General features: G+C 64.8%; 1 protein-coding gene across 1 annotated transcript in view; it reads right to left on the bottom strand.

The window, feature by feature from the left end:
* Positions 1–14225, bottom strand: part of Prdm16 (PR/SET domain 16) — a 143456-nt gene that overhangs the window by 34371 nt on the left and 94860 nt on the right. Inside the window, 1 exon segment of the mRNA XM_048350111.1 lies at positions 3555–3692. Within this exon segment, the coding sequence (XP_048206068.1) occupies positions 3555–3692 (138 nt within the window).

Below are 14225 nucleotides of genomic sequence, written 5' to 3'. Positions count from 1 at the left end.
GGAGCTGCACCCGGTTTTCATTAAGAGCAAGCACCGGCTGGGCACCCCTTCGGTCTTCTGCTCAGACGCCTTCACGTACCGCTCTGGGGAGGGGGCCTGCCCTCGTCCGCCCGGCCGCTGAGCTCAGCGTCCTGAGCCTGGGTGGCACCTGGGTCCTCTGTCCCGCGGGGTCCCCAGGGGCTGTCCAGCAGGCCAGGCTGCTCCCTTACTGCCAGGCGATCGTAGAGCCGCGTGTGGCCAGCGGCCTCTGGGCCCCGGTGAGCCATGTTGGGAGGGTCGGCCTCGGTGGGTGCCCTAGCCACGGCCTGCTGGCCGGTGGATGCCCCCTCCCCCCACCAACGTCCTTGCTGTACTGAGACGACGTGAGAAGAAAAAGGGCGCCCGCCTGCTGTGCCCCGCAGCCCCTCCCCCGCGGCTGCCCCGAGACCCTTCAGTGCCAAGCTCTCGCTGCCTTCCTCAGCCTTAACACAAACTCAGGAGTTCAAACCACCTCGCGTGCTCGCGATGGCAGGAGGGGGGCCGCCGGGGGGACCTGGATGTCCTGCGCGCTCTAAACAGAAAGATGGGCTTGGGGAGGGGCTGCTGAGCCCGGGCAGCCGCGGGCTGGCATTTTCCCGATGGCCCGTGCTGGGCTGGAGTGTCTAGCCACCTCCCCCAACCCCCGAGGAAGCTCTGGGCCCCCGCTGACTTCTACCTGATGGGTCACCTGGAAGCCTTTGATTTGGGGTTCGAACTTGGCTGGGGTGGGCTGGGTGGACATCACAAGACCCCTTTCAGGTAACAGGCCCAGGCTCGGGAGGAAAGCGAAGGAACATGGCCGTCTCTGCTGCTGCGTGGTTCCCCACCCCAGGGCCCGTCGCAGCCACGCACCCTGCAGCCAGAACCCTCACCCGGTCAGGGGGACATGGCTCCCCCCGGGCCGGTGACACTCGGTCTCTCCCAAAGACTCAGGCCATGGCGAGGCTTGGCTTCCGAGGGGACCCCCGTCCTGCTCACCGCTAGGAGGTTCTGGAGACCAGAGCCCCGGCCCGGTCCACACTGACCCGAGTGTTCCATTCAGCCACCCCTCTCCTCTGGGGTTTGTGGCATCTAGAAGTTTCTCTTCAATGCTGAGCCCTTCTGCTGCTTTTATCTCTCCTCTGGAAAGGGTGGGTGAGGTCATGTGCCTTGAACTTCCCAACGAGGCAGGTGCCCCCGTGACTTGCGTATTCGCTGTGCTGGATGCCACCGGGCCCGCGGGGTGCTGACCCGGTTACGCCGTGCAGCCAGGCAGAGACAGGCCCCTTGTCTTCAGTGTGGAGCCTTCATCGTGTGTGCGCGCAGCCCAGGGGGAGCGTCCACACGTGTGCACGCGCGTGTGCACCTGTGCAGATAAGCACAGGCACGGTTGTGCACATGCACACTCCTGTGCACACGTGTGGCAGTGTGTGGTGTTCATGCCTTCCTGGACATTCTGGCACACACCTCGTGGGATGCTGGAAGTCTGAGGAACTCCATTAATACCGGGTAACGTTTCCTCTTCAAAGAGAAGCCTGTCTTCAGAAACCTTTTTTTAATGGTTACTCTTTCTGGAAAGGCTCAATGTCAGCCCGGAGAGGGGTCAGTTGGCTGCCTCGTGGGACTGTGGTGGGGACCCGGGGCCCAGGGGTTTCCGCGGGGTCGCAGCTGTCCGGAGAAACAGAAGTTGGGCTTTTGAGAGTCTATTCGGTAATTGGTTTGAACCGATTATCTCTTTGGAAACCATCTTCTTAAAAGCCACTTCATTTAACCAGGAAATGTTGACTGAGACTCCACCGGCTTCTCATACGCTGAGTTTACATGTTCTCATTCCAGGGCCTTGGATGCAGCCTCACAAACAGCTCGTTTTCCTTGGGTGATCAAAACTCAACGCGGAGGTTTGGGGATGGGAAGAAAAGGCCTGACGGCTCCTAGCAGTTTCTGACCCAGGCTGGACGGCTCCGTCCTCCAGCCCACTGCCGGGGGCCCAGCTGACCGACCAGGTGGCCTATTGGTGTCTTCAGGCCAGGGGCAGCTGGGGGGAGGCGGCGTGGTGGGAATCCGGGGTGCCCCCCAGTGCGCTCGTGGGGTCTGGATGGGGGCCTGTCCTCCCTCGGGGAAGGGAGCCACGCCGCGGGAGGAAGTTCTGCCTTGGGCTCTTCTTGGCAAAGCTCGCATCTCCTGCTGGGTGTGTAACTGTTATTCTTCCCACGGGCCTGAACCGGGGAGAATGCGTCCCCCGAGGCTAAGTTAGAGAGAGACGCCCGGAGGGAAGGCGGTGTCCCAGGCGTCTGCCGTGACACCTACCTCAGGTGAGCGCCCAAGGTGAGCACGGAGCTCGGAGCAGGCTGCGGGGGGGGGGGGGGGGCGGTACCGTTGGGGACGCACTGGTTGGACACACCAAGGGGTCAGGGGTGTTCTTCATCCACCGCCCCCACCCCCAAGCATCCCCAGACGGTGGAGCTGGACGGAGAGGCTTCCATCTGGACCCCCCACGGAGCTGACACCAGGATCTTTGGAGACGAGCTTCTCTTGGAGGAGGTGGCTCCGGCGCGTTTGCTGCCATGCTGGCTGCACGGAGGGACCCGCGCGCCTGCCTCCATGGGCGAAGTTCTGATCAGCGTTTGTTTCCCACCGCTCAACGTGTAGCCCTCGCCGCTGTCCACCCTGGCGTCGGCGGTGGCCCGGCACCCTCCGGGCCCAGGGCCCAGCTCCCCCCCCCACAGCCCCCCCCCTGGCAGCCCCGGGCTCCCCAGGGAGATGTTTGGGGCCTGCATGGCCCAAACTGAGGGCTCCACCCAATTGCATTTTCATCTGGCGGCAGAAGAAGGTGTTGCGAGCTCTGTTTCCATGTGGAGGGTTATTCTTTTGCCTCGATTCTGCATTCTTGTTCATTTTTCTGCAGTCAGAAAGTGTCCCTTTCTTCCAGATGTTGGGCTCCGAGAGCCATGGAGGCCCTGGTGGCAGAGGCAGGTCCACAGCCCTGTCTGGGGCCAGACTGAGTCCCCACACGGACGAGGCAAGCCCCTGGGGAAGCAGTCTCTGGCAGCCCCGCGGGGTGAACTCATGGCACTTTTTGAATGCAGAGCATTTCTCTACTCAAGAGCCCGAGCCGGTCTTAATAGCTTGCCTAGGATACGAGTGGATGTGGCCTTTGTCATGTGGGCTTCGTGAGTGGTTTTAAAAGCTCTGAGCCCCCCCCCCCCCCCCGCCCCATGAAACCTCACCCGCAGGCCCAAAGATCTAGGCAAGAACCAACCCTGCTAGCGAACACGGAGCGCGGAGAGACCCCAGCGACACCCACACACTTGAGGTTAGAGAGAGGGGCAAAGCGGCAGGCAGCCGTGGGCACACGTGGCCTCCTGGGGGTGGCAGAGCCCGCACCCCCCGCCCTCCGCTGTGGGTCTGGGCGCCCGCGGGCCTTCCCCGCGCCCGCCCCGCGCGCGGCAGGGCAGGGCCGGACGGAAGACGCCGACGGCGCAGGCTGGCTCTCTCCGCGGTGCCTCGTCCCCGAGGGACGGCCCCGAGGGACGGCGCCCCCCCCCCCCCAGGCCCACCTGCTCGCTGATCTGGCACAGGGTGAGGTTCTGGTCGTCGCAGGAGCACGCCACGCGGATGTACTTGAGCCAGCTGCCGGTCCCGGCCTGGTGCGCGTCCACGCAGAACTTCTCACTGCCCAGCTCCTCCGAGATCTGCTGTGGGAAGAGCAAGCCGCGGTCAGAGCCAACCCCAGGGCCACAGCGGCCCGCGGCTCGGGATGAGCGGGCCCGCGGGGACCTCACCCCCGCCCCCCCAGCATGAGTATTGTGGAAAAACTCCCCAGCAAGAACGGTCCCGAGTGCGAGAACGGTCCCACCCACGGCTGGGCTGGCGCCAGGGCTTCCTCGCCGCAGCCCCTCCCGCGGGGGGCCGCAGGGGCGCGGGCGCGCGCGCGTCGGGGGCTGTGCGGCCGCTTCTCTGGGACGCGGGTCAGACGACGGAGCCTCCCGCCCCGCATCCCCCGCCGCCTCTGCGCCAGGGTCGCTCTGCAGGCCTGGCCACGCTGGGCGGGCTGGGCACAGCCCCACAAAGCACCTGCGTGTCAGAGGCCGGGTATGGGAGGCAGGTGGCGGCACAAGAGGGCACATAGAACGCCAATGGTGGCGGGGCAGAGCCCAGCCCCGTCCCTGTCCCCAGCCCCGACCCCGCCCACCCATGATCTGGACTTCCTCTCCAAATGGAAGTGCCAGCTGGGTCGGCACAGCGGGCGTGGTGCCGTCCCTCTCGGCGCCTAGGGACCAGGCCAGGGTGAGGCCACCTTCCCCCAGGTGCCCGGTCACAGAGCTGTGGTCTGCCCTGCCCTCTGCCCAGCGCCTCCTCCCAGGTGTCCGCTGGCGCCATCTGATCGGGGCAGGGCGTCCCGACCCCAGCCCCCGACCCTTTAGTCCTGTTAGAGAGTGGAGTCACGCCTGTTGGCCAGGGCCCCCCTCCGCCCCCCCTCCCCCCGTGAGCACGTGAGCCCTGCCTCTTGGACAGTGAGGAGGAGCCTTCTGGGGTCCGCACGTGCCCTGTGGCCGGAACCTGCTGGGCTCCGGGGTTCCTAGGAGGAAGGGCTGGTGATGGCCGAGCCCTGGAGGGGGGTGTCGAGGTCTGCCGTGTACAGCAGGGCACAGGCACGGGGCAGCCGGGCCAGGGACCACCCTTTCCGATGTGGGTGACCGCCACGTCCGGCCACATCTGGGAAGCAGGCCATTGCTCGGGCTTGAGCCCCGACGTGAAGTCATGCAGCCGGGAGCCACATCTGGGAGCTCACAGGAGGCCGACAGCTGGCCAGGCCAGGAGGCAAGGGACAGGCATGGGGAGGAGGGAGGGGATGACGAAGGAGGTGGCCCGGCCGGCCACATCCTCCTGGCCCGCATTGGCAGACACGCGGCTCCGAGGGCACCGTGGCTCCCGGCCTGGTCTCCACCCCTCAGCCTGGCTCTGCCGGGGGCCGGGTCTCGGGACCCCAGACCCTGTGGGGAATCCGCTCGGCTCCTCTCCCGCCCTCGCTCGGCCTTTTGGCCCCCCCCACACCGCCGCCCGCCCTCCCAACTCATGAGTCACCCGGCAGCAGCGCCGCGTCCCCCCGCTCGGGGACGGGGAGCCCTTCCGACCTCGACAGCGCGTTCTGCCCATCGTTGGAGGTTTCCTGCACGCTGCTCCGCGGCGCTGGCCCTGGGGCTGAGCCGAGGGGGGGACGCCGGGCGTCTGTCGCCAGCTCGCCTGATGGGCTCGGGCGTGGCCCCCGCGACCCCCCCGAAGCCTGCACACGCTCCGGAGCTGGCGGGGGCCGGGCGGAACCTCCTCCCCGGATCCCCGCTTGAAGGATCCTCGAACTGACCCGAGCCACTGGGCGGGCTGCGGAGCCTGGTGCGAGGGTGGGCACGTGGGCACTGGCACAGACACACACCCACGTGCAAAGTGGCTACACACACACACACACACACGATGCCGGCTAGGATCTACGGCGCCCGCAGGTAGCTGCACAGAAAGGGCGTTCTTGTGACGGAAGGAGGGAAGGCATTCTGGAAAGCCCCGCGGCGCGGTGTGGACTCAGCGGTGTGGACGAGCTCGTCAATCCCCGGCCCACGCTCGTGAGCGCCTGGGGCCCACGCGGCCGAGGGCTGAGGAGCAGCGCGGCGGGCAGCAGGCCGGAGCCTGCTCAGCCCGAGGGGCGGGAGGCTGGACGGGCAGGGGAGCAGGGGGGAGGGGAGAGGGAGGGAGGAAGGGGGAGAGCGAGTGAACGAGCTAACGACTGCACTTTTCTTTTGACTTCTGGAAGAAGCTAGTCGGGTCTCCTGACCTTGCCCTCCACCGCCCTGTGCAGTGGTGTGGGGGGAGGAGGGAGGGGGGAGGAGGGAGGGCCGAGTCTCAGGGGTCTCGGGGTTCGGCCCGGGATTTGGAACGTTGGAGGAGCTGCCTGTCGCCTGGCCAGCTGGAGCCCCGATGACAGGGACGGTGCCGCACACCTGAGGTCCACGCTGGGTCACCTGGCTCCTGGGTGGGTCTCGGGCAGATCCCCCTGGTTCAGAGTTAGGCCGAGCAGCGCGTGAGGGGCCCCCAGATTGTGGCATTCCCGGGGTCCGCACAGGTCTTCGCAGGCTACAATTCCCCTCACACGCAAAGGCCACGCGAAGGCCTCTCTCTGAGCTACGTGGCAAGAATCTCAGGGTTCACAGATCGTCTCCCCAAGACACAACCTGGAGCCACGCAGCTCTTGGGGCGCAGACCTTGTGTCCTCAGCCAGACACCCAGACCCGGGGCCCAGCTCGCCCTGCAGCTAGTTCTCCTCGGTTCTCTCTCTGGCTGCTCCTCTGTGCCCTCGGTCCCTTCGACACTGTTCAGATCCGACCTCTTCCCTCTAGCCCTTCCTCTGTGGGCTGAGCTCCACCTGGGAGGGGGCCTTACACACGTGGGTCTCAGGCAAATAACCGAGGGGAGGAGCCAGGCAAACCCCGGACCACAAGGGCGGTCCCTCGCCGTCTGCCGCAGGGGCCGGGTCACTGGCCCTTCCTGTGACTTGAATTCAAACACTCTTCCGGTGTCCTCGCCCTGGCCCGACTTGGGTGCTCGGGGGCGGGACTTCCTTTCCAACCACTGGCTGGTCCATGTTGGCACTGGTGGCTTGTCACGTCAGTTACGGGCTTTCGCATCTCCACTGGCTGCCCCTGGGGAGGGGGGGGGGAGTGTGGCTGCCCATGGGGAGTGGGCATGCTGGCCCTTGGATGAAAATGGAAGGCAAGGATGCGGGGCTGAGCTTGAATCTGCTGGGGAAACTGAGGGGCCAGGACCCCCAGAGCCTCTCACCCCAAGCGCTCAGGGATGGCGGGAGTCGCTGTGTTTGCTTGCCCCGCTGTCGGGCCCTGCAGAGGCTCCTGGCCATGGCTCTCTGGGTCTCCGAGTCACAGAAATCCAGGCGCTCCAGGCAGACGCTGGGCCCGTGTGTGCCCCAACCCCGGCCTCGTGATGGGCGGACCACGACCGAGGACGTCGTAAGGCTGCTCCCCGCATGCGCCGGCCGGGGTAGCTGCTCCGGCTGTCCCCCGAGTCCACGCCGCCAGCAGAGCTGTGTCACCCGCCAAGGCTTCCCGAGCAAAAGCTCGCCTCGTGCAGGCCCACGGAGGGGCCTGTCCGCCCCCCCCCCCTCGCAGGCCTCAGGCCCATCCCCATCCTTGACCCAAGTCTTGGGAGGGAGGGGGAAGGTCACGGGGCGGTTGCTCGGCCCCTGTTGCGCCTGCTGTCTGGCCTGGTTCCAAGGCGGAGGTCTTCCAGACCCGAGTTTGCCCCGGGGCTGGGAGAGGAAGCGGTGGAATCCTAGAGCCTGGACATCGCTGGCCGGCGAAGCCTCGGCCTGACCCTCTGGAGCAAGCGGCCTTTGCTTTGGCTTGCGTTTTGATCATAAAAGAGCTTAAGCAAATCCCTCCACAACCTCAAACGGCATGCCTGTGGCTGCACCCTGCCGGCCAGCCAGCAGGCCCTGCCTGCCCGGCAGCGGGAAGCCCTCGCGGGGCGGAGCCAGGCCGGGAGGTGCGGGGCTCCTCCCTGCGGCTCTTCGATGGGGGCCAGGCGCAGGGCTGGTGGACCAGGCAGGAGTTCCGCCCAGAGAGCACGCGGTGACCGGGCGTGGTGGCGGGGCGGGGGGGGGGGGGAAGAGGGGGAAGGTCAGAAACAGCAGGCACGTGGGTTCCCAGTCCCCGTGGGAGCGAGACCTTTGGGGTGAGGGGTGAGCCCAGTTCTTGCTTTTGGTTACACAAAGGCCTCGGTGTGGGAGCCCAGGGCCCGGCCATGGCAAGCTCTGCCCAGGGAACCCTCCCTCCCTGGTCGATGTCCAGCGCGGCATCGACCCCTTAGCACACAGCTTCCGGAAGCCCCAACCCCACATCCTCTCCCGTGGCCGTCCCTGTCTACAGCAGCCAGCAGATGGCTCGTGAGAGCACCAACCCCGTGCCTCCCACAGAGAGGGCGGTCAAGCCGTCCCGCCCCCCCTCCCCCCTCCCCCCAGCTCCCAACGCAGGGCGGTGTGCAGAGCCCGGCTCCCAACGCAGGGCGGTGTGCAGAGCCCGGCTCCCAACGCAGGGCGGTGTGCAGAGCCCGGCCCCCAACGCAGGGCGGTGTGCAGAGCCCGGCTCACGCCGAGGCCCTGAGCTCCTCGACCTCACCCTTGGCCACCCCCACCCCCACCCCGCAGGCCACAGATGCGGGGACCACCTCTGCTTCCGCCCACGGCGGGGGTGGCCGCCGGCACCCGTGACCCCAGTCGTCGGGCACTGTCCCACCTCTACCCCGAATCGCATCGCAAGTGGGGAAACCAAGGCACAAGGGACTGCCGCAATTGGCTGGAGGGGGCGGGCAGTGGGCGCCGGGCGCGGGCGGCCACCTTCCCGTTCTCATCGCTATTCACCGGGTACCCCGTCTCGTCCTGGCCTGCTCGCTTCTCCCCTCCCTGCGCGCGGAGGCCACGCACACACGGCACGTTCCCCGAACTTCCTCCGCAACAAGCGCTCAGTTGGGAGGCGGGGAATACCTCCGGGAATGGGTGGGAGGGTGCCGGGCGGGTGAATGGGTGGGTGGAGGGATGCTCTAGGTATGCATTTTGGGGGAAGGAGACACGGGTGGTGGATTTCGAATGGGGGGTTGATGGACAAGTAGCTGTATGCATGTCACACACATGTCTATAGATGAGTGGCGGGTTGATGAGAGCTGAACGGTAGCTGGCTGGCTGGCTGGACGTACGTACAATAGTTGGCGGGGCGAATGAACGCATGTCCAGATGGACGTCGGGTGGGCGGGCAGAGATGAGCGCGTCCGTGGGTAGATCCACCAAGAAGGGACCGAGTTCCAATCACAGCCTGCCCCCACCACCGGGGCCTCCTCAGCGGCCACCAGAACACACAAGAGGACGCCCTTTCCAGAAGTGGCGGAGTGGGAAGAACAGGGGACCCCTTCCCAGCCTCCGCCCCTCCCCCCCACCCCGGGGAGACTCGGCTGTGACCCGTCATTTTCCACTGCACTTCCTTCGTCTCCCACCACGGCCGGGGCCTCGGAGCTAGGCGGGGCTCCGTTCACGCTCGGGAAATGAAAGAATGTGCTGGGCGGCTTCCAGACAGCGGAGGGTGCCCAGCCGGGCTCCCTGGGCTTGCCTTCGCGCGCGGGTCTCTTTCCTCGTCTTCACCTTCCAGTCTGTCCCTGTTGCCTCCCTCCCCGCCTTGGGTCTGCGAAGGCCCTGCCGGTCCTCCCAGTGGCCCTCCCTTGGGTCGCCAGGGCTGACATTTTTCTCAGATCAGTGTTACCGAGCCGCCGTCCTGAGCAATGTGCGCCGGGGCACCGAGTAAGGAGACCCACGTTCCCCGCGGCGGTGGCTGGGCGCACAGTAGGTGCCCAGTCGCCGCAGAGTTCTGTCTGGTGCCTTCCACGCCCGGACGCTCTGCCTCCCCCCGGGGCACGTGGGCAGAGCCGCCGGTGACTCACCGCCTTCCGTGTCAGCCTGATGTTTTGAGGTCAGCTCTGGGAAATAGCTCAAATCTCAACAGGCCAAGTTCACGCGAGTACCTTGCCAATCCCTACAAAGGAACAGTCCTTGCTGCTCTTTGACATACAAAAATGGTCATTGGCAACGTTCTCGGTACAGCCCATGTTGTCTTTGGAAGGACTAGAAATAGCCAACGCTGGTTGCTTGCCTGAGTGGGCCCAGGTATCTGTGCAAGGAAAGCTGCTGGCCAGGCCCCGGCCTTTGTGTTGGCTTTATTGAGCAAGGAGCATGCTTTCCCTCCGGGTGATTTATCGCGGTGGTTCTGCTTCCCACATTGTTTCTCTGCCTGGAGCTCGGCCACACCAGCTGGGTGAGTGGAGAGGGGCCCGGGCCCGTGGACTATGATACGGTGAGCCCACCCCCTTCTCGTGGCCAGCGATCCCGGCACGGGAGGTGGAGCCCTTGAGACCCGGGAGACGGGGACGCTGGGCTGGCTGTCACCCTAGCCAGGGGCCACGGGTGCTCTCCCCACGGAGCCCATCCTCAGGCGTGGGTGCGGCCTGAGGCATCCCCCTTGGGGGACCCCTTGGGGTCCAAGGCGGCTTCCTCCCCGCAGCGGGCCGAGGACAGGCGGGCACCTGGGAATGGCCAAGCCCGCCTTGAAAACGGATGGAACCGCCGCGCCCCGCCGCACCCCCCCCTCCCTGGGTTCTAGCCAGCCACCGTGGACGGCCGTTCCCAAAGGAACGCGATGTGCCCCGTGCAGCAATATCTTCCGGGTCTGCGCCAGGCACGTCCAACACCCATGGGAGCCCAGGAGGTGAAATGGAGGAGGAGGAGAGGCATGACAAGCCTCCTCACAAGGCGCGGTGACCCGATCGCATCTGTCAGCCTGGGGGGGGGGGGGGCAATGGAGCCAATTACCCAGAAGTCTCTGAGTAGGTGGGTGGGGCACAATGGAGCCAATTAGTTGCCCAGAATTTGAATTGGGGGTGTAGAGTATTTCATCAGGGTCTTCCTTTGTGGATTCTGCTATTGTATCCCCCCCCCCCTCTCCCCGCCACTGCCCCTGCCCCGGAAAAAGCACAGAGGAAGAGGTTACATTGGGTTTCCTCCCCCCAGGAGGCCCCGACACCAACTTGTTCTGCAGATCTGTTCCTACCAATGGTCTCAGGATGTGAACCCAAGTCCACCGGAAAAAGAAAGAGACAGCACATCCAACCAGACAGAGCGCCCCCTGGCTGCTGCCGGTGGCCTTGCAGTTGCCACTGGGCTGGGCATTCCCCCCCCCCCCCCCGCCAAGGCGGAGCCCTGCCTCGCAGGGTAGGAGCGGTGTGGGGGGAGATGTGGGGTACCGTCCTTGGGGACTGGTGGAGACCCCATCATGGAGCCTTCTCTAGTGGCTGAGTCTCCTCAGACCCCCCTCCGGAGCCCTGCTTTGGTGGTGGCTCCCGAGGGGGGCTGTGACCTCCGAGCCGGGGGTCGGCGCTGACCCGGGCGGTGGCCTGGGCTGGGCCATCTCAGCAATGGCTTGCAGGGGGCGGGAAGGACAACAGGGTGGCTCTACCCCTGGCTGGTTAGGAACGTCCGCTCTGCACACGCCTCCTCCCCTCTGGTGGGGGACCGCTGGGCTGTTTCCTGGAAGGTTTCCTGCCACTCCTTGAGAAGGTTCAGCCCTTCTCGGTGCCAGGGGCCTCAACTCCACAGCAGCTTCTTTCCAACCTCTTTCTCTCAACACCCATCGCTTGACTTTCATTTTCAATGATCTTTGTTTGGTTTTCCTCTCTAGACAGGGTGTACTTCTGTACTCAGGGCTTTGTGCTTATATAGAAGCTGGTGATCTCCTGCTGGAGCCATGCCTCCAGCCTTGTTTCGTGGCTTGTTACTTTGCAGATCATTTTAGAGTCTAATGAGTCCCCCCCCCCGCCCCCCCGCCCCCCCCGCCCCCCCACCCCAGGCTAGCCTCAAATTTTGATCCGCCAAATCTCAGCTTTCATCCAAGGCCTGTGCTGTCAGGACCCAGCATAAAATAATTTTTAAAAATAGAAGCAAACACCTTGACTATTATTCAATCACTTCTTCCCCAAGTGTGTTGAAGATGAGCTTCTTTTAATTTGATACCCGACTTTACTTTTTAAAAGCTTAATGAAAAAGACAGCAGAACTCTAACATTTAAAATCGCTGCATTTCCCACCTACCCTAGCAAGCCATTGAAGTCTCAGGAGCACGTACGATAAATTTGGAAGTATAATTACCTTAAAGCACACGACTTCCACGGGCAATAGTGTATACTTGAATATACAGTCCGCCCTCATTATCCCCCTTCGCTTCCACGGCTGTGGGTTCAACCCACCGTGGGCAAAAAAAGACCTCCTCCCCCCAAGTGTGTGTGTGCTGAGCCGGTACCCGCATTTTCCTTGCTCTCACTTCCTCCAGCGCACTGGAGCGTCTGGCGGCGTAGCGATGGTGGGTATGGCGAGCCCGGGGAGGTGGTCGGTCCGTGGACGGAGCCGCCCCCCGCCCCCCAGGAGACCGAAGCACTGTGGGGTTTTGGTCCCTATGGACGTTTCTAGAACCGACCCCCCTCACTGTGAGCCGCGGGACACTTGGAGGACCACCGGCACACCGGCTCACCCGTCCCAGGCTTTCCCCCAAAGCTGCTTCTTTCTTTGGCCGTCGGTGTGCTGGGCTTGGGATGGGCGGAACGGCACCTTCTCGAGGGGCCCTCGCCCGCTCAGCCGCAGCCCAGGCCCGGGGTGGGGGGGGGGGCTCTCCTGGATGAGGCCCCGTCCACGCCAGACCGGCAGGAAGCCGCGCACACACCCGGCTTCCTTTCCCTCATGGGAAGTGGGGGCTCCCCGCCCCCCACCCCCCACCATCGGAGGGCCCAGCAGCAGCAATCTCCTCGCTGGTCAGAGCACACACACGCACACACACCCCAGAAGATGCTCACACCTTCTCCAACCGGCTGCCAACATCTTGAAAACAAAGCCGAGCAAAATAAAGCCCACGTGCGGCCCACCCCCCGCCCCCCCCTCCGCCCCCGCCACGCCACAAAGTGGTCTTTGTCCCCGGCAGACCCGGGCAGACTGGCTGCGGTGTCGCAGACACAGCCCCGGCCCGGTATTATGCAATAGGATGTTAACCACACATTCTAATAAAAAATAAAATAAATAATAATAAACACTGGAGCGCGAGTACAGATCTTTCACGAGACGCCCTAATCATTTTCCTGCTCCGACCTCGGTTTTCTCTGGAGCGGCTCCAGGGACCCCGGCGTGTTGGGGGGCGGCCGTCTTCTCGCGGGGGAACAAAAGGGCTTTTTCAGTCTTCGGGGCTGTCAAGTTTATCCAAATATTCTCAGCTTACTACTAGCCCCTTTCTGAATTGATATTCGCCATACAAGGACACTTTGTATCTGGAAGTCACTCGACCGGGAGACCCGCGGCCGCGCTGTCCGCGCTTCCCGGGGCGTCTCCCGCACGGAGGGCCCGGGCGGCGGCCAGGGTGCTCCCCAAGGCAGGGGAAGCGGACGCCCGGGACGCCCGCCCTCCCGCCGGGGCCCCGGCCCCCCGCCCCGCTTCTGATTTGGGCCCGGCTGGCGCGGTCTGCCGGCGGCCGCCAAGCGGATGAAGTCATGCCCTTGGTGCGGCGGCGGGGGAGAATCCAGCCCGGCCGCGGCCGCGCGCGGCCCGTGTTCTCTGGCTGTCGGCGGGCTGGGATGGGGCGGCCCGCAAGGGGCCTGGTGAGAGCCCTTCTTGCCCAGGACAGGGCTATTTTTTACCCTTCCTTCCTCCCTATCTGTCCTGACCCGCTCCTGCTAGCAAGCCCCAAAGGGTCGTCCCTGTGCGTGCACGCCCGCGGGGTCACGCCCGCGTGTGCTCACGCGCGTGCGCGTCCATGCAGACACAGGCAACCGACACCTTTCAAAGTGATCTCCGTGGCCCCACAAAGGGCACTTCCTTTTACCCCAGCCTCCGCCAAACGGCTCTGATTAGCACTAATGATAATTCTCATTAATCACCTTGGCTCCTGCAGAATGGAAAGGAGGCTGCGGTTTCGTGACAGAGCCACTTAAGCAGTATTTATGTGTGCCGTGCTATCGCCAGGCCTGGCTACCCCTGGCCTGTGGTTAACATCTGGGGCTGCCAGCTGCCCAGCACGGGCCCCCGCCCCCGTGTCTCTCTTCCCTGTCTGACTTGGGGGATGCCAGGAGCACTTGAGACCCTCACGACCCAGGGCTGGGGGGGGAGGGGTGTCTTAAGGCCTAGAGGTGAGTGGCTTTGTGGTGCAGCCCCAAACCTAAGAAGAATGGGGGTTCAGATCTTACGCCAGCCAGGAAGTCTCGCCCCTCATGGCCTCTCCTTCCTTCCCAAACACAGCCTCACACCGCCTCCCCTCTTCCTGACCCTGGAGGGGGGGGGTGGAGAGACATCCACTGAGAGGTGGGACTGCACTTGGCCATTCCACCCGGCTCTCCCTCTCCTGAATGGACACACGGTGAAGGCAGAGCTGGAGTCAGCAGCCAAGTGGCTTCTGGCTCGGAGGAATGAATCCAGGTCTCTGTTTGGCTTGTTTTTCTTAGGGGAATCCCTTCCCGCCGCGTGTGTTTCCCAGAGGGACGCGGCGGCGACCCAGCCTTCTCCGCGCCGGAGGGGGGCGGGCGGGGGCCGCGCAGGTGCGGGCGGCTGGGCCCCCCCCCCCCCCCCCCGCGCAAGCCGCCAGCCCAGCACGTGCC

This window comes from Perognathus longimembris, chromosome 7 (assembly GCF_023159225.1).
Source record: "Perognathus longimembris pacificus isolate PPM17 chromosome 7, ASM2315922v1, whole genome shotgun sequence".
In the NCBI taxonomy this organism is placed as follows: domain Eukaryota; kingdom Metazoa; phylum Chordata; class Mammalia; order Rodentia; family Heteromyidae; genus Perognathus; species Perognathus longimembris.
The sequence above is the reverse complement of the archived record's forward strand: the minus strand, read 5'-3'. Positions and strand labels throughout refer to the sequence as shown.